The sequence below is a fragment of the Peromyscus eremicus genome, chromosome 13 (assembly GCF_949786415.1).
Source record: "Peromyscus eremicus chromosome 13, PerEre_H2_v1, whole genome shotgun sequence".
Lineage (NCBI taxonomy): Eukaryota > Metazoa > Chordata > Mammalia > Rodentia > Cricetidae > Peromyscus > Peromyscus eremicus.
In genome coordinates, this window is record NC_081429.1 from 40,129,954 (window position 1) to 40,156,854 (window position 26,901).

A 26,901-nucleotide genomic window follows, 5' to 3' on the forward strand; every position below is an offset into this window, starting at 1 on the left:
GAGCTCACCCTTGTGTGATGTGAACGCCTCCCTCCCTTAGTTCATGAAAAGAGTCTCAAGTTGAAAGTTCACTTATATAATTAAAAGTTAAATGATAGCAAAATAAACTTAACTCTTCCAATGACAGAGCTTTCTAATTGCCGTCTGCTCTGAAGGGAAACATTTCTTCCCACAGCTTCGAGAACCATTAATGATGCTGCTAAGTGATAGCTCTTGAACAGTTAAAATATTATCTGCCAAGTTTTAGAGATCAGCAAGAATTCTGACTTCTTTGGTTCTAATCCTTAAACATCTCAGAACCTCTCAGGTTAGAACCATTCTCACGTATGAAAAAGTACTCATTGGTTTTCATGAATAACACATAGCCTGAAGGAATAGTGATGGACACATTGGCAGCATGTACTCAAATTTGAATTCTTTTCTTCTGCTTTTCCTAATTCAGAAGCACTAAATTGAAGAATAAGACTGACTGAATTTAAAATTCATAAAGCAGAGCACTTCCCATCACATTAAGGCTTTACTGTTCATAGACATAGATGTGATGAATAACTTTAATTCAACACTGACTGCTCTAAGTTTAAACAAAATGTAAATTTATAATTTGTAGTGATTATCAATATTTAACCAATAAATATTTTAGTGTATTCTCATTCACAATTCTATCACCTGAAATATATTTAGAAACATTTTCTGGCCCCGATATCATTTAATTTGAGTCTTCACACTCTATTACTCTGTAATTTCCTACCTTATAAATCTCTGAGCAACATTTAATACGCTTAAATATATATTTTGGATTCTTAAAATGCATTCTCCAAGTTTATTGCCTCTTTCTGCTCTCTCTCATCTCTCTTTCTAGTCTTTCATCTTTCTCTTTCTCTCTCTCTCTTGCTGTGGCATTTTTTGGCAAGGGGCTTCAGCATTTTAAAACAGATGAAGGGAGTGAACATAAATTTTTTTCTATGTCTAACATTTTAAGCATTTTGAGACCCTCTAGGCGAAGTCTACTGGCACTGTCACCATTGTTCATTTTCTTCCCAGAGCCTGCTGTCCCCAACAGCATTCAGCTATGCAAGCCAATATATTGCACGATATGAAGAACAGGGTGTTGGTAGGTTCATTCTTTTTTTTTTAAAGAACAGGATTCTTATCTCTAACTGTGATGTGTGTCAAGGAAGAGTAAACACCTGTGTTCAATTTCTAGGTCTTCAATGGGAAAATATGTACAAGTCCCCCGTTCAGGACGATACCACCTCATTTGGCTGGCTGTGCTGCCTAATTCTAGCAGACTCTTTCATTTATTTCTTTATTGCTTGGTACGTCAGGAATGTTTTTCCAGGTAGGAGCCTGCATTTCACAGATACATGCTTCTTGTGGTTCTCATCACTGTCTGTCACCTAATACATGTGCACCAACGGTTGGCTTGCTCGATGCAATCTCCACAGCAGTTACTAAAACCCTAAATTAACCAAAAATTTCAGACTAAGTACGTTGACGTGTTCCTTCTCTGAGAGTTCTTTCAAAGATGGAGTCAATTCAAAATTATGTGATAGTATCAGGTCAACCCAGTCTTTCCAAATGGAAGTATGATGCACCATAAGGCAAGACCTGTGTTTCTTAATTTTATGGAGAATGAACTACATTCTGGAGAGCATAGACTGGACTCTCTCACTTGGGATCTCAAGCAGTTTTCCTTTTCTAGTAGGTTTAGGTGTTTTCTCACTAAGCATTATTGATATGTGTACGGTTTTGGTGGATGAGTGAATAAAGTTGTATGCTTTTGTTTGCACAAAATGGTTATAAAAAATGGCTGTCTTGAGGCAGAACGCATATCAGTGCTGGTCTGGGACTTGGAGTAGGACCATGGAATATGCAAAGGGACCCTGGGAGAACTCTAGAGTTACAGAATTAGTTTAACACTGGACTGTAGTGATGCTTGCATTTGTAAGTGAACAAAAAATCATCCAACCACACACTTAAAATGAGTACATTTATCATACAACCATACTTCACTGACATGGCTTTTTAAAAAGAGATGATCTTCTTGGCTTTGTTTTGCAAACTGAACTCACTCTTTTAGCGTGTATAGTATTCTACAAAATGAAGCAATTTCCTGAACCATTCATAGGGTTTCATTTCATTTCATTCTCCCTCGTGGGTTCTCATTACAGGGACATATGGCATGGCAGCTCCGTGGTATTTTCCAGTCCTTCCTTCCTATTGGAAAGAGCGATTTGGATGTGCCGAGGTGAAGCGTGAGAAAAGCAATGGCCTTATGTTTACCAATATCATGATGCAGAACACCAACCCTTCTGCCAGTAAGATAAGTAAGTCAATAGCATGTATCATTATGAGAGAAATGACATCAAAAATTGCATGACTAGTGGACTTAATTACGTTTTCCTAAATGATAAAATTCTCATCCCTTTAGTCATTCACGAGTATGTCTACACATATGTGTTTACACTCTTACAGGGGTTGAATTGTGCCGTCTTCTGGGCTCATTAGCTCAGTTGGTTAGCATATGCTGCTAATTAAGCCAAGACTGTAGATCCCTTTGTGGTCCAGTTAGACTCACACAGAGAAAAAATTTGTTCCTTGCCCACAGCCTGCATCCCTTACTCTAGCCATCTGCTACCAGTCATAGGAGTAACCAAGAAACAAAAATGGGTAATGTAGCATAACCCACAGCTGATGTGAGAAAAATACTACAAAGCTCATGCCTTACTCAGGGGGTGAGTGCGCTTGTCTCTATGACAAGATGCCCTGCGTCAGTGGTGTGGTGGTGATGTCTGAAGAAGGTATAGATAGGAAAATTAGCTGTATTCTGTAAGCCACAGATCTGAGAAAACCTTGTTACTATAAAACCACAACTTGCAAACATTTATTTCATAAAATGATGCCATCCTTCCCAATCAGAGAACAAACTTTCTGGGTTATCTTTTGAATATTTAAGATCTGTTTAAAAAGGGAAACCATAAAATTATAATTCTGTATTCAGGAAGTGCATTTTCCAACAGAGAAGGCTAATACACTAAGCCCTAGAGAATGTGGTTTTCACTCCTGCTCATTCTGTAAGCAGATCAGAAAGAAGCTAGAGAATATAATAAATCAGTCATTTCTGACCTTTTTAAACTTAAAGATTGTATTTATATAATCTCCAATTTTTAGAGGAAAGTCTAATCCAGCTCCATTAATTACTGATGAGCTTCCAACTGTTCTCTTGGTTTCTCTCCAGGTCCTGATTGTGCATTTCCCCCCAACATTGAACCCGAACCTAAAGATCTCCAAGTTGGAGTCGCCCTTCATGGGGTCACAAAGATGTACGGCACAAAGACGGCTGTTCAAAACCTCAACCTGAACTTCTACGAAGGACACATTACATCATTGTTGGGTCCAAACGGAGCTGGAAAAACCACAACCATGTATGCTATTGTTCAACTAAATGTCAAAGAAGGCTATTATTAATGATAGCTTTTTATAAACTAAGAAGAAAGCAGAGCTATTACGTCTTCTGGACGGTTCAACTTGTACATCCCGAGAGTCCAAACTGTGAGCTCGAAGGCCGTCTTAGGCCATTGCGGGATAGGTTTATTTGTGTGACTTAGTGCTGGTCCATCTCATGTGTCTTAAAATGTTTAATTCAGTGCAAATTCCAAATAACAGTAAATTTTCTTGGCATGGCTTAGATCTGATGCTGCAACCCTTTAATACAGTTCTCCGTGTTGTGGGGACCCCCAATCATAAAACTGTTTCCTCACCACTTTGTAATTTTGTTACTGTTATGAATTGTAATATAAATATCTTGTATACAGGATATCTAATATGTGTCTACCAAAGAGGTCAAGATCCACAGGTCAAGAACTACTGTCCTAGGGAGTAGAACGCTCTACAGCACAAGGTGTTCATATTGAGATGAGCTGATGAAGGAGGTTCACAGTGCCAGTCTGTTCAAACGCGTGTGCTCTCTGGTTAATCCCTGATCTCGGATCTATACTGCGGGATCTGTCAGTCTGTCTCTTTGATTTGTATTTATCTCCAGGCCAGGTGTAAGTCTGCATTTGCACATCCTAGCAGCATGAACACACAGCCCCATCTTCCCTATCCCAGGAAGCATTTGCCTTAGTTCATAAAGAAACAAAGAATTGCCAGAGGCATACACAGGTCAAGGTGAAGAGCCACAGATGGGCTGTTCTTTCTCTCTACTGACCGTCCTGTGTCAAGATAGAGGGAGGATGGGATCCCAGGATTCCTAGGTTATTTTTACTGTTTGTGTGTTTGCTCCAGCGCTCTCCCTGCGCATACTTGCTGTCAGTACTAAGATATCGTTGGACTCTAGCCCTTCAGGAAATGTCTCTCACGTGTTTTACATTCTATTTTTAATCATCTTGAGTAAGTTCAGGGACTTCTCAAATGCTGCCGTCAATATTTTTCTAAAGAACTGGAGACAAGTAAAGCTCATGATAAGAGTAAACATGTAGCCTCTTTTTTGTATGACCTGTTAAAAGCCAGAGTTGGCTTTCTAGAATACAACACTTATAAAGAACACTTCTGAAGCATATTTTCCCAATGGGAAATAAGAGGCTGGGGAGAAAAGAGATAGCGAAGGTGTTTGAAGAGGCTATAATTTTGGCTGAGAATGCCCTATTTTATTGGTCTAGATATAAACCCTAAAATATCAAAAATAAGCATGCTATTTGTGTTTAATGCTATGAGGAAATTGCATGTTATCTTGATTCATTATTTAGTACTATGAGAGACAGGGGAGAGCTTCTCTAGACCTTCTGGGAATTATGTTATAACACAGGGAGGAGATTATTAATAAATAACTGCCCAACTTACTAACCACTTGAAAGGTGTTGAGGATTTTCTAGGTAGAAATACTTTGGCCATAATACAGAGAATGGGACCGATGGCCGGAGTTATTTCAAAAGCAGGCATGTCATGACGGCTTCTGCCCCCTGGTGGTAGCAAATGTCAGTAGTTAGGGGACCAAGAGACCAAGAAGGTGCAAACATGACTTATGAAATAGTTTTCTGTAAACGGTATATGAATTCATCACTCAACAAAAGAGGAAAAAATAGATGGTATCATGGTTAAGATCATTGCTGGTCTGAGGACCCTGTAAGACAGTGGTTGTCTGTATTCCTAATGCTGTGACCTTTTAATATAGTTCTTCATGTCGTGGTGACCCTTGACCATAAATTATTTTGTTGCTACCTCATAACTGCAATTTTGCAATTGTTATGAATCCTTATGTAAATATCTGATACACAACCCCTGTGGGGTCACAGCCCACAGATTGAGAACCACTGTTATAAGGTATCTCATGAAGAGGTAGCATCGTCTGTTGAATTCACTAGACAAGCCTGGGATTAAATGATAGAATCTGATATGGAGACATAAATTGGAGACTTGCCAGTCTATAAATAGCATTCCAAGGAAACACAGTATGTTCAAGGAGAGAGTGTACTTTCAACTAAAAAGTGCCCTTAGTGTTAACATGATTACTACCACCACCATCATGGAGTGTTCGCACAACACCCTGAATAACTAAAAGCTTAAAAGTCACTTTTATTTTTTTCATTCCCACTTAATACCTTTTTATTTCACAGCTTGCCTTCACTTAAAGAGATGCACTCCAACATTTTTTTTTTTTAGCATATGAGATATATTTAGTTTTGCTATCTAGTTTGAGTGATTGGTCCATACCTAATTTACTACATCTTCATTTCCAGCTCCATGCTGACTGGGCTGTTTAGTGCCTCAGCAGGTACTATTTTTGTATATGGAAAAGATATCAAGACAGACCTGAATACTGTTCGGAAAAACATGGGAGTCTGCATGCAGCATGACGTCTTGTTCAGCTACCTCACCACCAAGGAGCATCTTCTCTTATACGGCTCCATCAAAGTCCCGCACTGGACCAAAAAGCAGCTCCATGAGGAGGTTAAAAGGTGAGTTAAGCCAGAAACATGGACATGGCTTGTTAACTTCTCCCAGAGACACATACCTTCTTGGTCAAGCTCTAGTAGTAATAACAATAGGAAATGTTCTCTTGAAAACCTTTTTGCTTTGCTTTCTGTTTTTCTGCTAGCATGCATACTTAACATTATCACCACATTATGTGGTTACACACACATCTTCCTCAGTGTCTTATGTGTTGCCCTGATCCTTTGTTCTGTCCTTCAGTTCTGCATGGATACTACACCCCAAAGTCTTTTAACTGGACTTCCAGCTACCCCTCCTCTCCCACTTCACCTATTCTTATTAGAAAGCTGTCAGAGTGAGCTTTGTCACCTGCAAATCAGGCCATGTCATCCCTGCATCACTTTAAGTGACTTTTGCCACACTTCGCATGACATTCCATAATGTCGTTACTGAGGCCTACCAGACCCTACATGACCTGTCCGCTGTCTCATATCTATTTTCTTTCACATTCTCTAGTCACTCTGCTCTGGGAACATAAGCGCACTCATACCCTTGACTACACACAACTGACTCCCACCAGTCTTCCTCCTTGCTCTTCACAACTTACCACACCCTTCCCGAGAGCCGTTTGACCTACTCCTGGCCAAACGACCACTATTTTGGTCTTTGCTTCTCTTGCTTTTTCTGAGAGTGACTACTATATATACAACCCTGAAGTAGTATATATTACAGGCTCTCTCTCTCTCTCTCTCTCTCTCTCTCTCTCTCTCTCTCTCTCTCTCCCTCTCCCTCTCATTTCCTATTTTATTAATTGTGTGTTGAATACCACCTGATAAATTATAAACTTTCTTAAGATTATGATTATCTAATGGATTTTCTTCACATTTTGGACACATGCACACATAATCTCTTAATGAACAAGTTGGGTTTTTTGGTCTTTTCATTACTTTTCTCTAGGACCTGTGACATGATCTGGCATAAAAGAGCCCAATGTTCTAACCATTTGTCAAATGCATGGACTATGTAGTCTCTTGTGTTTTTTCTTAGTAATTATTTTATGATGACAATAAGATGATAAATGATAATAAACTATTTTATGTTTAATAACATGATTAATGATAATAAACTATTTTATGTTATCAGTGCTGAATTGTATTGATCATTAAAGACATACTCATTGATTAGTGAACACAATGGCACATTAATTATTTTTTGAAGGACTTTAAAAGACACTGGACTGTATAGCCATCGCCATAAAAGAGTTGGGACATTGTCGGGAGGAATGAAGAGAAAATTGTCCATATCTATCGCTCTCATTGGTGGATCGAGGGTAGTGATTCTGGATGAACCCTCCACTGGAGTTGACCCATGTTCTCGTCGAAGCATATGGGACGTCATATCTAAGAACAAAACTGGTATGAGTATTTTTTTATAACTTCTCCATGGAGCAGTCAGAAGTGTACCCTCAGGGTTATGCAAAATCAAATTGATGCTTTGTCTGTGTATACTACAATACCCTCAAACTGTCTGAGGTGGGCTCTTTCTTTTCCTACAATTTCTCGGGGAGATTTCTGGGTCAATTAGTTAATACCTATCTAGTCCTCACTGTAAATTGAACCTAATGGGCTTTGGGGGATCATGTAGATCCAATGGCAGTACCAAAGTCTGCCTAGAGGAGCATGGAATCTAATTAGAGATACCAAACGTACACAAATGAAAATAAATTGAAAACAAACTAAGTAAGAGCTAACAGGGTGTGATGCAGAGAAGTAATCAGACTGGAGTGGATCAATCAGAGAGGAATATTCAAAAAGTCTTTAAAATTACTGCTCTTTCATAATGAAGGAAGGAGGAGAGAGAGAGAGAGAGAGAGAGAGAGAGAGAGAGAGAGAGAGCACACTGAAACAATGGAAGCTGAATTCTGACTAATGAGAAAGAGTTGCTGATGTACACTAAACAATGGACACTAGCAGTAAAGCTTAATAAGGGCCAGTTGCTGCCAAATTATAGAGAAGACACCCTCCTATATATCTAACAACACCCTTCTGAATTGCCCTTTGATTGTTACGGAGGCTCGCTCACCTCAGTTAATACCACTCTTGTCCCAAGAAACCCCAGAACTGACTCTTGCTAATTCTGTCCCGTGGAGCCTGTATCCTCGTTTTTCATTCCATGTTTTTCTCGACTGTGTTTTCTCAAGCCAGAACAATCATCCTGTCAACACACCACTTGGATGAGGCTGAGGTGTTGAGTGACCGCATTGCCTTCCTGGAACAGGGTGGGCTCCGATGCTGTGGATCACCATTTTACCTCAAGGAAGCTTTTGGAGATGGCTACCACCTCACGCTCACCAAGAAGAAGGTTTGTAAGAGGGGGAAGTGCACTATCTCATGTGGTAACGAGTAAGTGTTTCTGTGAAGTGCAGGCTAATTCTCTCCAATTTGACTCATTGCTTAAATTTCAGCAATATGCTCCCCTATGTGGTTCTTAAATCTCAGCATGTGTGTTAGTTAAAAAAAAAAAAAAACAACAACAACCAGATTTCTGCTCCCATCTCAGAGTATCTGATGTTGTTAGACCCCCCCACACACACCCAGAATTTATTAAACTTCTGATAATTTCCCATGTGCGATCAGCATTACTGGGTACTGCACAAAATGATGCCCTTCTAAAGGTTATTGATGGACTGCCAGCGTTTTCTCCCCTAACATTTCAGACTCTGCAGAGAAATTTAAGTTTTCTGGCTTGGGGAAAGCAAATGAAGAGCAGGTAGGAAGTCATGCCTTCACTTGGTGGCGGCAAGTGTTAGAGTGCAGAGAAGAACCTGACTCAGATCATCTTTTGGACGACTCCGTATCTAAGTAGTTCAGGCTGGGGTGGGGGCTCTTTCCTTAGCTTTACTCAACTACTTCCACCTTACGCCGGCTATAACATTTTTCTTTTTTTATTTTTATAGTTCTTCCTTTTATTTTGAAATTTGCCTCTTACCATAATAACTTTTATTGGTGTATATCACTGCTTTTCATTGTAAAATACTTTTCTCTCTCTTTTTTTGAGTTTTTTATTAATAATTTTTAAATTTATTTTACATAACAACCAGAGATCCCCTTTTATCCTTCCTTCTGCTCCCCCAACCTTCTCCCCCATCCCATCCCCACCCCCTCCTCTGAAAAGATAAGGCCTTTTTCATAAATAACATTCTTATTAATTCTTAGAGAATTTCATACGATGTAGTTCAATTCCATTCATTCACAAACTCCTTCCACACACACTCTCTCCATCTTTCCCCTTCCTACGCACCCCACTTGAGTTTTCTTCTCCATACCCACCCAAATCAAGTTCAGTTTGTGTTGCCCAACAGCTTTGGGGAACAGGGACCTGCCATGAGTGTGGTCACGTCATTAAACAAAACCAATTGTTCCTCTTCCTGCAGCAAATACCAATATCTTCCCAGCTAGTGATGGGACTGCATGCCATCTACCCACTCCATGCTGAGACTGTGTCTGGCTGGAGCTAGAGGAGGTCTCGTACGTGCTGTCCCAATTACTGCTAGTCCATAGGTGCTGCTGCCCTGTTGTGTTCAGAAAACACTGTTTTCTTGAAGTCATCCACTACCTCTGGCCCTTACGATCTTTCTGCCCCCCTTCCTTGAAGTTCCCTGAGCCTTTTGGGGAAAGGTATGATATATATGTTCCATTTATGACCAAGCATTCCATAGTCTCTTATTCTCTAAACGTTGACCAGGTAAATATCTCTGCTAATTGTCATCCACTGCATGAAGCTTCTCAAATAAGACCTGTGACACGCGGTGTTTTATGGGTCTAGCAATAAGTTATTAGGAGTCTTTTAATAAGATGTTCTTTCTTAATAAGCTGTCTATTTCTACCCCATGCTTAATTAAAAGGGCATGACTTTTCTTCTATTCCTCTCCTAGTGATTGCGGGGATTTTCATCTAATCTGTAGTGCATTTTCTTTTAAACTCCAACGAAACTATCCTTGAGCTTCAAAAAACAAAAAACAACAATAATTCATCATTATATTTAGAAATTCATATATAAAGGAATATTTGCTGCATGGTGTTTTGAAGCATTATTCCAGGGACTGGGGGGCTGCATCAGTGAATACATGATATAAATACTCCATATTCTGGATTCATGAACTTTGTGTTTGATGGAATGTGAAAAATTCAGACGCTATACTCAATATGTAAATCATGGAACGCATTAGCAATTAGCAAATGATAAATTACATAGAATATTTATTTCTATAAATATAGACAGAAATAAGCCAGGAGTGGGAAAAGAAGTTAAGCCATGAGCTGGAGCTGGTGTGAGAAGGGGCATGTGGGCTGTCGGGGTGCAGAGACCTCAAGGTGGGCCTGCACCATGGCCTGACATACCGTAGGAACCCAGGCGAAGAGCGGAGAGTGCACTAAAGCTCTAAAGGGCGGTGGGTGGAAGGATGCAGCTGGAAGGGGGGTGACCTGTAAGTCCCCATGTGGGACAGGGGACAGCTCGAAGAATGGTATGTGATCGGACTCAAAAGAGTTTGCTTAACTTTCCGTTTCCTCCACAGAGTCCCAGTCTAGACACGAACGCCATCTGTGACACAGGGGCTGTTACAGCCATGATCCAGTCACACCTCCCGGAAGCCTACCTCAAGGAGGACATCGGGGGAGAACTTGTGTATGTGCTACCTCCGTTTAGCACGAAGGTCTCCGGTGCTTACCTGTCCCTCCTGAGAGCGCTGGACAAGGGCATGGGTAAACTCAACATCGGCTGCTATGGCATTTCCGACACCACTGTTGAGGAGGTATGCAGCCATCTCCTTACTGCTTGTTCCATTTATTTCTTTATTAGTTGTTTATTTGTTACTTAAAGTGCCGGGAATCAAACCCAACACTGTGAACATAGGCAGCCACTGTATGTCTGGACTTTATCTGTACCACCTTCCTGTGTATGTCCACATCTCTCTGTGTGTATAGGTGCATGTAGTTCACATGCAATCTTGTCCACATGCCTACTGTGGTCATGGGACAACCCCTAGAATCATTCCTCTGGCGCTGTCCACTTTGCTTTTGGAGACAAGATCACTCACCGGCCTAGACCTCAGCAAGTAAACTGGACTGGCTGGCCCGTGAGCACCAAGGATCCATCAATGTTCACCTTCCCAGTGCTGACATTACAAGTGCACACCGTGAATCTGACTTTGGTTGGTTCTAGGGATGGAAGTTCGGTTCTCACTGACTGGACTCTTTCCCTACCTCCGTTCCCACCACCACTACTTTATTTATTGGTGCTCATATGACTTTCTCTGTCCTTAGAGAAAGATATGAAGGTTTTTTCTAATTAAAGGGAAAATTATTTTTAAATAAATATGGCACATAATCAGAAAAACTTAAAATTCTCAGTACTATTCTAACAGAAGACTGATTTCCAAGAAGAAAGTTTTTTTCAACCTTTTACATCCAAAAGATGAGAATGACCATCTTTTACACATAAAAATATTCTCTTCATGTCGGTTGGGAGATAGTTGTTTTAATAAGTGTGATAATAATTTAAAAAATAAAAATTGAGGTTCCAAGAGATGTGTACCCTTTATGTTAATGAAGTGATCTGGCTTCTTTGTCTAGGTCTTCCTGAACTTGACAAAAGATTCACAAAAAAGTGGTAACATGAGTCTCGAACACTTAACGCAGAGGAAAGTCGGGACTCCCAGTACCAACGGTACCTCAACCCCTGACGACTTATCTGTGAGCAGCAGCAACTTCACAGATAGAGACGGTACAAACCCAATGCGCATGCTTTGCTTACTTTTCATAGATGATATAACTGGGAAAATAGAGGCACCGATTTTGACTCTCCTTTGAAATTCAACCTTAAAGTTTCTTTTTAAATTAACCATCCTGACGCATAAAAGCATCCTTCCAATTCACAAAATATTCATTATGGCAGATCAAATTCTCCCTTTCAAAAGTGAAATGGCTATGAAAGCGAGGTGAACGTGGGAAATCCCTTTGACAGGTGATGAGGGGGTGCTTTCTGCTCATCAGAAAATACTCTCTGGATGTAACTCTGTAATTTCAGAGGTGTGCTTCTCAAGTCACGGTTCTTCCCGCAATCAGGGCTGTGCAGGAATGGGCATGGCTGTCTTATCAGGAGCACTCTGTCATTAGGTGCATACATGTGGAAGCAAAGTCATCCAAAATAAAGTTGTTGGTTTCTTTTTTTTTTTTTTTTGAATCATCTCTCACTGGGAAAGGTGTCTATCTCCCTCTAACTCTGATTCACTCAAGGGACAAGAAAATGCTTTGTTTGGGGCAAAGTCTCTGACTTGATTAAGTTAGACCTGAAGGTTAATATCTGTATTAAAATGCTTTACCTTCAACTGTTCACACAGGATATGTTTGGAGGAAAAAAAAATCACGTTTTTGACACAACTTTCAGGGGTTAAGTTCTTTTAAAAGTAGCTTTTATTATCACTTCATTTCTTTCCGACAGTTAATTTATACCCCGGAAACATGATTTACTTAAGGAAGCATGTAGTAAAATGATATATGAATTATGGAGTAGTCATTTCAATGGTTTGCTTAGAGTGGGAGACATCTCTAGAAGCAGAACTTTTAATTAAACATTTGCCTGTCTTGAAGACTCAGGAAAGATCGTCTCTGATGTTTGTTCACTTCAGGAACCCGAGTCTCATCTGTCCTCTGTCACACTTCCCATTTTTCATCTGTTGGGGAATATACTTGTGGATTCTGAGAAACTGAGGGCTCTGATTGGAAAGTGGTCATCTGCTTTGGTATATTTGCCTCTGCCTTTTTCTCATAATTTGAAACTATTCTTCACCCGGAATGTTCCCCTCATTGACATTATCTTTGAGGAAGCACATTTACTCCATTTTGATACACCTGTAAGTCCTCCACATGTAATTTCTCAAGAAACAGAAAAGAATACTAATTAACTCAAAATATCCAGCTCCTTGTACAATTCCCTTCTGCAGAGATAGGAGTCGGCGTTTAAGCTTGTTCGCTCTGCTTAATTGGAATTCATTTTAAATTAAGCAGCTTTGTATTTTTCCTTATCAGCTAAATGAAGATCACGATTTTTGTGCTGCGTGATTTGTGATGGAGAATTTTAAGTGTACACAGAGCTGACAAATGCCATTGTCTTATCACATGTGGAAACGGGTGGTGGCAGGTCTGCCTGAACCGACTTTGGGGGAAAGCTGATGAAATGGTTGGCCCTAAGAGCCCCATGGAACAGCCATGGACATCATGGCTTCCCTGGCTCTCAAAGGCAATGGAGATTTTCTCAGGCCTTGGAAAGCATTGCAAAGTGGGGGTGAGATGTTGATAAGTTTTCAACGAATCTTTTATGGGGGCTCTAGTGCTGAAGATGGAGTCTTGAAAGGCCATAATCATTCCAAATTTCTAGTGAGAGTGTAATGAATACATGCTTGGATGAGAATTAGAACTTAGAGAAGATTTCCTTTTCTTACATTTAGAGGGAGTTCATTGGACTTCATGTTAGAAGGAGAAACAACCAAACTAATTGTTTCTGCTATAGTAGGAACCAGTTCTTACACTGCTAGGCTGGTGTTCTATTTATACTATTTCAATTTGACCTTGATGAGGCTATTTTCTATATTTTCAAAATTATTAATTACATACTGGGTCTGCATTGAGACTTTGGAGTGCGGAACGGGATTCATTTATAAACTTCTGAATCCTTGCTTTTTCCATGTTATATTACTACACATATATATTATAACTAGTGGTAGTGAGTCATAATTTTTATAACACTCTTATATTCAGCTATATATGAGGCACACGTTTTGGTCCCTGATTTAGAGCCATATTTGAAATGGATTGCTAAATCTTCAGTCCGAATATTGAAAACAGAATCTCCTCCCATCCTACAGCATGGTACCATTCAGCTGTGGTTTGTGAAGTTACATTATGACTTGATTAATGGAGGTTGCCTGGAACCGCGTCAAATCTCTTGTCCTTTCTCAGACAAAGTCCTGACAAGGAGCGAGAAGCTGGATGGCTTCGGCCTGTTACTGAAGAAGATAATGGCTATTCTCATCAAGAGGTTCCACCACACTCGCAGGAACTGGAAAGGTCTCATCGCTCAGGTCGTCCTGCCTATCGTCTTCGTAGCCACTGCCATGGGCCTTGGCACACTGAGAGATTCCAGCAACAGTTATCCCGAGATCCTGATCTCTCCATCCATTTATGGCACCTCCGAACAGACAGCCTTCTATGCGTGAGTTACTTTCTGACAACATTGTCCCCACAGTGGTTCCAGAGTCTGTGCCCGAGTGAAGAAAAAAATACAGTACTTAATTCTGCTAAAGAGATGTGCTACTGCTATCCCTAACAAATAAGTTCCTAAGAGGATTTACATGCATCTACAAATAAAATTAGAGTGTGTGTTTACTTTTAAGGGTTAGACTTTAATCATATGTGTTTGTTAAATTCATGTCCTAGGAGAACATCAGGGCAGCAAAGCCTGCATCTTCCATACATTTTTACACCTATAGGGTGGATGTACCTCAGTGCTAAAACTCATGTGTAGCATGTGTGGAGGCCTTGCATTCACACCCCAACAGAAGAGAAGGGGAGGAGAGTGGGGGAGACAAAGAAGTAGAGAGGGAGGGAGGGAATGTAAAAATAGTCTTGTAGACAGCACAATTCAGGTCTTAAGGTTATTAGTGAACGTGAGTTGAGTGACAAGTCCGTGTCGCTTGATACTGCAGGAATTTTGACCCAAGCACGAACGCCCTGGTCTCAGCACTATGGAACTTCCCTGGCATTGACAACGTGTGTTTGAATACGAGTAACTCGTAAGTTGTCCCCCTTCTTCTTCTTCTTCTTCCCAGCATTCTAGTTGGTGTGAGTGGGCATGGGAATACATGAGGTGCATGTGTGTGATTTTGCTGGAAAAGGATAATATCCTGATAGAAAGTCTGTGTCTAACAGATTTTTATCTCTTTCTTTTGATTCATTCATTTGCAATACTATACCATAGTAATAAACATTACATTCCTCATATAGTTGTTCTTCTTGTATTCATAGTTATATTTTACAATTGCAACATGAGAATTATATTGTTAATCTCTGTTTATTGTTTTTAAAGATATACTTCTTTTACTTTTATGTGTATGTGTGAGCACCTACATGTATATCTGTGTATGACATGCACACCTCGTGCTCACACAGACCAGAAGAGGGTATTGGATCCCTTGGAACTGGAGTTATAAGTGGTTATGAGCCACTCAATATAGATGCTGGGAACCAAACCTAGGTCATCTGCTAGAGCAGCAAGTTATTTAACCACTAAGCCATCTCCAGCCCCATTAATCTCTTTACAGATGAGGAGACAAGGGACCATAGGGACTCGTGTATTTGTCTAAGGAAGTCTAGATTGTACGACACATAGGTAACCTGAGATCTAAGACTCCCGGCTCTACTCTTGGCATTTTCCCATTTACATCCTAGCTCATTCAGACTTTCAAGCTAGCACATAATGTATATTAACCTGGCTTTAGTGCATCAGCAGAGAGGATGAGAAGCACAAACTGAACAAAATGTCGTGCCATAGTGAGAAAATACACTGAGCTTTGGTTCAACTTTGTTTAGTCAATTGATGCTGTCCTGCGATTCTCACCCCAACTATATGCCAAATCAAAAACAGTGTTGCAATGCATAATCAGCTTATGGAATATCAGCCATACCTGGGTCTACCTACCTGAATTCAACACCAACTACTTATTTCTATGCTCCCACACAAGCACTGAGAACATGCATGTGTACACATGCGCACAGCTCACTTTGGCATCATTTTTATTTCCAGGCAGTGTTTTAAAAAAGACAGTCTGGGAAAATGGAACACGAGTGGAGAAGCTATTGACAACTTTGGTGTTTGCTCCTGTTCAGACAATGTCCAGGTAAAAGAGAATTCAGTTTCAGTATAGTGGGGGTTGGGGGAAGGGAGAATAAATAGCAAAACTTGAAAGATCTATGTAGGTTACCAAAGAGTCAGTATAATTTCATTTTATGGAAGCTAGTAGCTCAAAGATATGGGCCTAGGCAGCTCAAAAAATATTGACTTTGAACTTCAGGTCACTGTTTTAAATCTGACTGAAGACAAATTTCTAGATGTAAAAGATGGTCTCTTTGGAACCCAACTGAGAATGAATCTTTGGTCTCAATTCCATTCTAGCTGAGAAGCTCAGCTTCACAGCACAAAAGGTGGCCTTAACTGTCATATTTGAAAATATAGTGGGCATGCCACCACCGCGGTCAGCTGGGAAGTCGGTTGCCTGTCTGTCTAGAGAGGAATTCCACATGTTCCCAAGCAACATTTGGAAAGGTTTTTACATCAAAATTCATTTCCTGAAAATTAAAAAAAAAAATCCCACAATCACTTTATCTTTATTCTATGAATCTAGAATCACTCTCTAAGCTTTCAGCTCACTAAACTGTCAGGGGAACAAAGCTAACTGGGCGAATTCCATGTTTCTGTTTGAATCACTATGTATGTATCACACACATACGGTGTATGAAAGCGAGCATCCTCGAGGAGAGGGGATGTAGTCAGGATTTAAATGAAATGCAAACAACATTGGACTGGTAAACTCATGCAATTGATCTGATGAATTAAAAATGTTAAAGAAATTTTTATGGAAGAAAAATCACCATTGGTCTCTAAGGATCACTGTGGCACCAACTTCTCTCTTGCAGGATAAGTTGCTATCTTTCCCAGGGCTTTCTTCAAGTATAAGAAGGTTGTACCCTGACCCTAGTACAACACTTCACAATGAAAATATTTCTAGTGAGCACAACCCATTTGGGCGTTCCCGTGCAAGATAGTTACTAACAATAAGAACTAGTATTCAACAAAGATCTTTGGAATCTTTCAGTTTTGACTGTTAGTCTCTCCTGCCATTCAGAGCTTTTATTCCCTTTTCTAATTTAACAACAACAACAAAAACTCATTGTTTTTGTGTGCTGCATAAAAAAACCTTAAGTGGCTAAAACCTCATCTATTTTCTTTGAGGGATGGTAGTGATTTGCCGGGAGTGTGAGAAGGAGGCTTTTGTACTGATGGGATTCTGTCTTCTGCATTAGTTGCTAATTATGTGGGTGTGTTCACTTTGTCAAACTTCATCAAGCAGTGCCTTTATAATACATGTGTTTCTTTACATGTATAATACAATCGGATGAAAATCTTCAGGCCTATACTGTCTACATGGAGGTATCTTCCTCCGATTAATCTGGAAGCCAATGCCATTCTGAAGTTTGATCTTTGGGTAGATGCAACTTGATGTACAGTGAAATCCAGTTCTGGCATTTCAGAGGAATCTGCAGTTTTATCCAGCTCACATGCACTGTGAGCCTCTGGCTCTGGGACTTGGTGTGAGTGATGAAAGGAAAAACCTCATGGTGCTAGACTTTCCTCCAGGTTAAATAGCATGGCAATGAAACTTCAGGAGCCAAACCAGAGCTACGGTGTGTGAAGTGTAGACAGCCAAGTGTAAAAATAAGTGTGTAAACACAAGCTCCAAGGCTGGCAGAGTGGGGCACAGCTGTAGTCTTTGTCCTTGGGAGGTGGAGCAAAAGCATCAGAAGTTCAATGGAATCCTCAGCTATGTTTGAGGCTAGTCTGAGCTAGAAATCCCGTCTTAAAATCCCATATAAGTAAATAAAAAATAGAAATGTAATCTCTATGTTAAGATGTTCTTAGTGGTCCAAGGAAGCACAAGAACTCTCATGACTACCTTTGTTACTTTTCTGTAAGCCCAAAATTAGTTCTTAAATAATAAATACACATATTCATATAACTAATAGGTAAAATCTATATGTAATCTGTTTAATGAAGTTCTTACTCCTAGGTTAGGTAGCTAAAGCTAGTATGGTGTGACCTTTCAATTCACTGCTGTCATTTTGAAGAGTTTCTTCTCATAATGCTAGTTTTTAATTTGAGACAGATTCCTTTCTTATTCCCTATAAATTCTTGAGATGTTTGACATATTTCTGTTTCAAAAAAAAAGTTTACTTTGTCAGTACAACATAGGAAAGGTCACATATTTGCTTTAGGTAAGTCCTAAACACATGTGTATATTCTACTTAAGTAATAACTGTTCCAATTTCATGGCAGTAGGCAAGTTCTTCTTCAAAGTTCTTGGGAGTCAAAGGGCACTTTGATCACACCGCAGCCTTTGCAATAATGGACAAGTCAGGAGACATTGGCATTGTTTATTTAACTTACACAGGACAAAAAGGAAGAACTTATTTGATTTTATTTTCCAGGAATGCCCTAAATTTAACTATTCCCCACCTCATAGAAGAATTTATTCTTCCCAAGTTATTTATAACCTCACTGGAAACCACATGGAAAATTATCTTATATCAACTGCAAATCGTTTTGTGCAGAAAAGGTAAAATATTCTGTTTATAGCATATTTCATTGATTTATGATCTTTTTTGAGACAGTAGAGACGATAATTGCAAATTCTTTATATGGCTAAATTGATCATTGTTTTGATTTGATTGACTGATGGTTGATCTGATCATTGATGTGGTTATTTATATGGTTCAGTATTTTGTTCTGTATATAGTCTTATGTATTGAAATTTAAGTCATGACTAAGTCAAGATTCATTTGAGCAAACTAAAAATCACTGGCTTTTTAAAGTCTTAAAATGTATTGCTGAATCTGTACTTATTTTTATCTCAAAGCAATAGGAGTTATTGACTGTCCTGTATGTACTTGGAGTTTCAAAGCATGACTTTTTGTGATGGTTAGCTTGAGTTGCAATAATGATTTCTCAAAAATGCAGATTGTGTCTGTGTGTGGCAAGGCCTTGTCTCCCAGTCCCCTGCACATTTGCCGTGATGTAAAGCCCATGAGCTTAGCCAAAACTTCCTCCTTCCCTCCATTTCTCCTTCATTTCTCAATGTGCATAAATTCTTCACATTCACTCTAAAGTGTTATTGAGTTAAAGACAAGCCAAAGGAAAAAAAAAGCATGATTTTTCTACCTATATAGAACCACTATTAATATTTTGGGATTTTTCTCTCCTGAGATTTCTATCACAGATATACAAGTAAATATTTTCCACAGACATGGGTTTAATTACAAACAAATATTTAAATAATTTCTATATTCAGGTATATTAAGTGCTTCATATAGTCAAATATGTTATGATAAAGCAAATTTATTATAAATAAAAAGATTCATTATGAAAAACTAGTCTGAAAATCCACATTTAAAAATAAGCTATGAGCCAGGCGGTGGTGGCACACACTTTTAATCCCAGCACTCAGGAGGCAGAGCCAGAGGATCTCTGTGAGTTCGAGGCCAGCCTGGTCTACAGAGCGAGATCCAAGACAGGCACCAAAACTACACAGAGAAACCCTGTCTCGAACCCCCCCCCAAAAAAAAAGCAAGCTATGATATAATTTGCATGTTAAAATTGTATCTCTATGCCATCACATCTAGCATGAGGTTATTGTAGTGCCCCATTATTTCAGTTGAATCTAATTTGGTGAGTATCTAAACTGGTCTATTCTGAAAATTATTACTTGGATTTTTAAAGTCCATTTTTATGAAAACCATCACATTCAGGCATCTTAGAGGAAAAAATGTAGGAACAGCCGATAAGCTAGGGGGAGAATGGCTTAGAACAGCAATTAAATAATTTGAAAAAAGATAATAGATGATATCATTCTGGTATTAATTGCCTCAAAAGAACATTTAAGCACTATCATGTTGAGTTTTGAGATGGAAAGTGGAAATAATTAGGTTACGCCATTCCTTTTTAGAACGCTTATTGCATGATGCAGTTGTTCAGTGTGGTGTTTCTTTTGGAATTTTTCTTTGGGCAGGATCTCATGTCGTAGTTCAGGCTGCCTTGGAACTCAAAGCAGCTCTCCTCTCTCAGTTTCCCAAGTGTTGAAATCACAGGCATGAGCCGCCACCCCAGACAGATTACATTAATCGCTTGCCTTTAGTTGTGGTGTCTGCTTGAGTTAAAATATAAGAAAGATCAATAGAAAATATTTATCAGGTCGTACTTACTTCATTCTGTTTTGTGTTCTGGATGGAAAGGAAAAGATAAGCTCCTACTTAAATATTTTAGATCTACTTCAGAAGATTTTGTCCAGTAAAACAAACGTAAATTTTGTTGCTCTATGTAGATATGGAGGTTGGAGTTTCGGGCTGAATTTGACTAATGACCTTCGTTTTGATATATCAGCAGTTCCTGTCAATAGAACTCTTGCTAAGGTAAATTTGGGTCTTGCTTCTGGGAGATCATATAAATAGGGATGTGAAGTTGATATATCTAAGCATTTTCATGTGAGTGACACAAAACATAAAAATCAATTCTGTGTGATGCATATATGTACTCTAAGGGGGCACAGATACATAAGAGCCGGAAGACGTGTAAACACTGTACACAGTGGTGCTTCTCCCAGTAAACCAAAACACAGCTCAAACACCCATCTGACATAGGATAAATACATCAATTCATTCATTCATTCATTCATTCATTCATTCATTAGAACTTTCAGTAATGAAAATGAAAGCTGAAAGCAGTCCGCTCTGGATAGCAAGCAGGCTGAATGTCCTGCGAATCACTGAGAAGCAAAAAGAGAGAGGTGGGCAGCAGTGCATGGACTGTGTTCATCTTTCTGTAAACTTACAGGATAGAGAAAGCTCAACCACACCGTTTAAGGAACCGGCAGTGCTGTGATCTGGAAGGTTAGAGATCAGGGAGGGGCTTAGCATTAGTAACTGTTTCAGTGTGCGGTGGGTTAATATATGTAATCCTTACACCCTTTTGTCTCACTGTGCCTTTACACTTCATGCATTTTTATGTATGTGTCACGACCTTTTAGAGAATGGGGGTGTGTGTATTTAGGCTTGCTTCTCTCCAAACCTGGAATAATAACTAATTACTGGAGATAAATAATTCCAATGTTTTCCTTTTCTTCTCCCAGATAGCAATGCTTTGAAACAAACTAGTCACTGAGTAAGACATATGGCTACCTAGATGATAAATAGCAGTTACAGGGATTTTATTTGCTTACTTATTTTTAGTCACAGACAATTTTAATATCCTCTGAACATTTCTCACTGGGTAGTGAGAGACCCATACAGTCGAGGAGGAAGTGAAGCAATTAATATTCACTTAGTGACTGTCTTATGCCAAACAGCAGGGTCACCTTTTAGAAAAACCATTTAATTCCATTCTCACAACATCCCCACTCAGTAGATAGACACTGTTGGGCCAGGTTGTCACAAAGCGATGTGGAAAAGAAGGATCCTGGGACTTCGGCATCCTTTTCTCCCTCTCCTCTCTCCACATCCTGAGTAAATGTCCTTTCATGATCAAGGGAGGTCCTAATATGAAATAATGTCTAAGTCAGAATGCAATTTTAGATTAAGACCATTTAAATTAAGCACACCAGTGTTTTAAACACCTTGCATTTGATGTAGAAAGGGAAGTAACTCACATCCTGTGGGTTACTTTCCCCCAACTAGGCAAAGAAAGTTAGTGGGGGATTTTAAAACAATAATTTTTTTCATTTTTCATTAATTACTCAATTAATTTTTCCCCAGCGAGATCACATTTCCTCTCCCTCCCTAAAACACAAACAACAACAAAAAAACACTTCAGTGTACAAACAATACAAAATGCTCATTGAAAGAAACTTTGTTATATGCGTGATTATTGTGAAAAAGTGTTTTAAGCCAAACATTTAAAACTATTTATAATTAAAAAGTAATTATAAGTGTTTAAAAAAAAAAACCTGTCAATTTTGTAATTAAGGACCCGATGCTCGCATCATTTTTACAACCCCTTCTCTGCTCTGTTGCTCTCTGTTTTTATCACTGCTCTTTCTTCAGAGTCTTCGTTCTAGTCTCAGGGTCACTATGGCTGTGCGGCAGAGATGCAGTGACTTCCTAGTTCACTTCAGGCTTTGCCTGCCGGAGAATGGAGAGCAGCGGGTTCTCAACTTTCCTAAGGCTGCGGCCCTTTAACACAGTCCCTCGTGTTGTACGCAGTGAGCCCCTCCTCCAACCATAAAATTATTTTCGTCGCTACTTCGTAACTGTAGTTTTGCTGCTGTTATGAATCATAATGTAAACATCTGATCTGAAATGCAGGGTATCTGACGTGCCGGATGCGAAAGGGTCATTCAGCCCCCAAGCGGGGGCGGTGACCCACAGTTTGAGAACCGCGGGTCTAGAGCAACTGCTAAGTCAGTCCTCTTACTCAAGACAGCTGACTCCCCAGACTCTGTCCACCTGTAAACTGAAAACCCACAGACCCGCCCATGATCAAGCTCCAGGGATATCTCATTAGCTTCAGGACGAATCATCGGGAAATCGATGCTCTTCTTGAAAGCAAAGCATCCCATCAGATGTTAAGAGCGCCCAATTTCCTCGAACACAACCCTGACCTTGTCTTCTTTTGACATTTGACAGGTGTGGTATGACCCAGAAGGCTACCACTCCCTCCCAGCTTACCTCAACAGCCTCAACAATTTCCTCCTGAGAGTTAACATGTCAGAGTACGATGCTGCCCGGCACGGTAGGCTCACTGCACAGCGGCATCTCTAACTATGATCTTTTCCACAGCCTTCCGTGTGAGCATGCTCTCTGAATCTGCTTCCCCTCATTGTGGGTGTTTTACAGCATCTAAACTGCAGGTCTCCGAGAAGCGTTTGGAAATGGTAACTCCTTCCAGGCGGAACGTTCTGGATAATCCCCTTACCTTCAGATTAATTTAGTTTCCTCATTTATCAAGTCAGGAGAGTAAAACCCGAATTTCTTACCACTCTGCTCTCACAGCTAGTCCTTATGTCTCATGGAAAATATTTCAGAGCTATTGATGTGTCTGCAGACAAGAACTGACTGATTAATATTCGTAACTATTGTTCACGGATCTATATACTTTTTTTTTTTTTTTTACGACAAGGTCTCACTTTGTAGCTCTGGCTGCCTTGACATTAATAGAGATCTGCCTGCCTCTGCCTCCTGAGTGCTGGGATTAAAGTTGTACACCACCACACTCAGTTAGGAAGACAAAACTTTTAAAACACAAACTTCTACACTGTGCCCAAAGTGCTATCATATACAAGGCACTTTTTTATATGACACACATATGTTATGCAAAATACTGCTGGTCCTTACGGTTCTCTTTGGGGTTAGCATTACTGTTTGTTCCCATGCGTTCACTGATTTGCCAAGGTGAGATTTGAACTCGGGGCTCTCTGAGTTCTGCCTGTTCCTTTTGCTGATGCCCCTAGCTGTTTTATTCAGACTCAGCCAGGTCCACCTCAGCTTTGTTTCCCCAAAGCCCTCCACATCATTCTTAAACAGAGCAGGGATTTAAAAGAAGTTGATTTATTTTTTTCTAATTCAATTACTGTTCATCAGAGCATTTCATCTCCTTGAGCCTTGCTCAAATTATTTTTCCATAGGATCCTAAAAAAATAAAAATAAGGAGGGAGAAAAATGAAGTAATACATTTGCTGGCCAGAACCCAGCCTAATAACCAGCCTGTTAGGAAGGATAAATGGCACAAACTATCTTTTATAAAAGCTGACCCACCCCACCCCTTTGTTTCATCACCCCTCCACCCCTCCCACCCCCCCACCCCCACCCCGCATTCTGGTGTCTGCTAATGTGCGGATAATTACGGAAGTAACTATAGTGTAACATACACAGTCCAGCAGCAGAGTCTTCAAGAATCTTCTTTTCAGAGGAAATAGTGTTTTCCCCCAACTGTTTAGGCTTTTTCCGTAGCAGGAAGAGCTTGAAAGAAAATACCAAGATGGATAGTCCTCAGGTACAGCACATTAATAAAGGACAAAGTCCAAAGTAGCAAATAAAATGAAATGGTGAATAAACCCGGGTAAGTGTAACCTGGATTGAAATACGGCTGGAAACCCTCCTGCGGGCTGCTTCATTCAGACCCAAAGACACGTATTGTTGTGACAGATAATGAAAGTGTAGCAGCTACAGAAATAGCTCGTGGGAAGTAGCAAAAGATGCAGAGAATGGGAGGATGCCACCTCGCCCAAAGGGTCGGCTTCCGGAAACCCGTGTCCTGGTTTCCTTTCTAATTAGTGTTCATTACTTAGACCAAGGCAAATGGAGGCTCTCTCTAGACTCCGGCAGGTTGTTGTAGGGCTCAGCCAGTGTGTTTTCAGTTACAGAGTATGAAAGGATCTGGATGCACAAAACTTATACTGACCCTAGAGTGAAATTTATTTTTCAATTTAAAAATAAAGCTTAAATGAACTTATATACAAATTAAGAGCGGTGTATCTTCTATTCCTTGTTAATTTTTATTATTCAAACTTATGAAAAATGGTAGCATTCTACCCTCTCTGCTAGACATTTTATTCCTTTCATTGAAGAAATCTGTATCACTCTTAAAGATTCATTGTTTCACACTGCTTGAGTGTGGGGTCTCATGGCAAGAGAGCTTGTCTGTAAAACTCAGCTATTTGCTCTCACCACCTCTTTCTCAACATCCTTTACTTATTTGAAGGTGTCTTTGTTAGACTCCAAGTGAACTGGGGTTTTACTTTAGCTGTAAAATTCATTTATTCTGAAGCTTAATATGCTAATAAAATATTTTAATTAGCTTTCGTTGGCAATGTCAGTATCTGCTCTATTCATGTGGTTCCCTCTAGTGGTTAACTTCATGTGGAAATTCTGTTTTCTTCCCAAAGAATATTGGTTTGTGTGTTTTCTCTGACAAATGTTGTACAGCTGTGCCTTCCCCCTACCCTGCTAATGTTTAGTCTTATCCTCCATTGCCTTAGCAGCAATGGCCAACAGGAAGCATCTCATTTGAGCTTGATATCTATAGGGACCGTCCAAAAGGCCCCCTTTTGATATGGGTTACATGTGAGGAAGACACTAATTGGAAATTTAATGTTTAATTTGCTTTAATAAGCATCCATTGGTCAGTCATATACTTCAAACATTGTGTTGGATGCTATAGAGACTGTGGGGAGGTTTATGATACAGGGGTCTAGTCTTGATACATTATTTCATCTTTCAATAGATACTAATGAGAACACCTGACTCCACAGCATTTTGCAGAGTAGACAAAACTATATTGCAAAGATTCCTCTGGTTAAATAAAAGTACTTCTTGATTTCAGGAATACAAAGTATAAATAAAAGGCCAACATTTCCCTGTCTGTATTATAGTTTAGAAGGCTTTAAGAAGGGCCAAGAGAAAAATAGACCCTTGGTTAAAAAAAAGAATAATAATAATAATAAGAAGAAGAAGCTACAGAGCATACTGGTCAAAACCTTTAATTCCAGTACTCAGGAGAGAGTAAGAGGTAGCTTCATCTCTGTAAGTTCAAGGGCAGCCTGGTCTACATAGTGAGTTCCAGGCCAACCAAGACAGCACAGTGAGAACCTATTTAAAAAATAAAAATAAAACAAAACAGAAGATAAGAAAAGTAAATTCCCCTATAATGTGATAAAAATCAGAGGTCAACCTCGTTTTTTATTTCTTTGTTTTTTTTATCTCCTTTTTTAACTGTATATTTTTTCAACATGCTACTTGGCTTAGTTAGGATTAATATTGGCGTGATGAAACACTGTGACCAAAACAACTTGGAGAAGAAAGGGTGTGTTTGAATCCAAACAATTCCATATCACTGTTCATCATTGACAAAAGTCGGGACAAGAACTCAAATAGGCCAGGAACTTGGAGGCAGGAGCTGATGCAGAGGCCATGGAGGGCTTCTGCTTCCTGACTTGTTCCTCACGACTTGCTCAGCTTTCTTAGAGAACCCAGGACCACCAGCCCATAGATGGTTCCATCCACAATGAGCTGGATCTTCCCCTATCAATCACCAATTAAGAAAATTCCCTGCAAGCTTGTCTACAGCCCAATCTTATGGAGGCATTTTCTCAAGTGAGGGAGGTTCCCTTCTCTCAGATGACTTTAACCTGTGTCAAGTTGACATAAAACTAGCCAGCACACTATTGTTAAGGAATTCAGCTTAACGTGTGACAATCTTTTTAATAAGAGCTATAAATTTAAGTTACCTAAAGAATACATATAAATGTCGCACCCACCCAAATGTCCTACCATATACTGTACAAGCAGTAAGCACAAAAGTTTTTGCTTGGTATATAGCTGCTTAGGGGTAGAGGATATCCTCAGTCTCATGCCTTACTATTCTTTCCCACATTTATATATTCTGACTTCACATTATATATGGTGTTTGGGAAAACTGAATGTCCACTTTTGACTTTGGCTAAGCAAGATCCTAAGAAAAAAGGAGAGGAAAGAGCCTTGCTTCCAACTCAGAAAGTATAGCCAACTCTGAGAACCCAATAATTTGTGGTTGTGGTGGGATTAAATGGCTACTAATTTAATGTGGAGGCAGCTGGAAGCTCTGAGGCTTCTTGGGCTTTTATGGAAATGCAACACTGAGGTTCCCAATGCCTGCTCTGGTAGGACTTCCAAACATTAAGCCTCTTAGAAGTAGTTAAGGAGGAGGGGCCCTCTTCTCGGGTGACCATGTTTCTTGACCACTACCATCAGCTCAGAAAGGAGGGTTGAGGTGGTACCCGTTCTTTAGAGAGGCTCGTATAATTGATGCCCATTTGGGTTGTTTATTTAAATGTATTCTATTTCTGAGGTACAGCTGACATACAAATAGGCATGACCAGACAAAAGAACATAAGAAGCAATCATTCAAATGTATTCCCTAGTATGGCACGTGCTGTATAAGAAATGTATGTTCTTGTCTCTTTCCAGAAGGTTCCACGCTCAAGTAGAGAGGGTTTCTTTTCTTATTAAGAGAATACCAGTACTCACAGGAACTTGGTGGAGTTAAGGGGCGGGGAGAGAATTTTCCTTCAAATGAGAATCTTTGAAGTATAATTCTTTGGCTCATCCTGTAAGA

The 26,901-nt window shown here is 39.7% G+C and overlaps 1 protein-coding gene across 2 annotated transcripts in view; it reads left to right on the top strand.

Moving 5' to 3' along the window:
- Abca12 (ATP binding cassette subfamily A member 12) overlaps positions 1-26,901 on the top strand; it is a 166,874-nt gene that overhangs the window by 119,591 nt on the left and 20,382 nt on the right. Inside the window, exons 25-39 of one of the 2 annotated variants that reach the window (XM_059278245.1) lie at positions 1,042-1,111; positions 1,205-1,339; positions 2,172-2,327; positions 3,239-3,425; positions 5,739-5,957; positions 7,150-7,346; positions 8,132-8,292; positions 10,508-10,744; positions 11,565-11,715; positions 13,950-14,202; positions 14,696-14,782; positions 15,793-15,886; positions 18,252-18,379; positions 20,141-20,228; positions 22,437-22,542. In XM_059278245.1, the coding sequence (XP_059134228.1) occupies positions 1,042-1,111; positions 1,205-1,339; positions 2,172-2,327; positions 3,239-3,425; positions 5,739-5,957; positions 7,150-7,346; positions 8,132-8,292; positions 10,508-10,744; positions 11,565-11,715; positions 13,950-14,202; positions 14,696-14,782; positions 15,793-15,886; positions 18,252-18,379; positions 20,141-20,228; positions 22,437-22,542 (2,269 nt within the window). The remainder of the gene's footprint in view (positions 1-1,041; positions 1,112-1,204; positions 1,340-2,171; positions 2,328-3,238; positions 3,426-5,738; positions 5,958-7,149; positions 7,347-8,131; positions 8,293-10,507; positions 10,745-11,564; positions 11,716-13,949; positions 14,203-14,695; positions 14,783-15,792; positions 15,887-18,251; positions 18,380-20,140; positions 20,229-22,436; positions 22,543-26,901) is intronic. The other variant, XM_059278246.1, reaches the window with a different exon arrangement.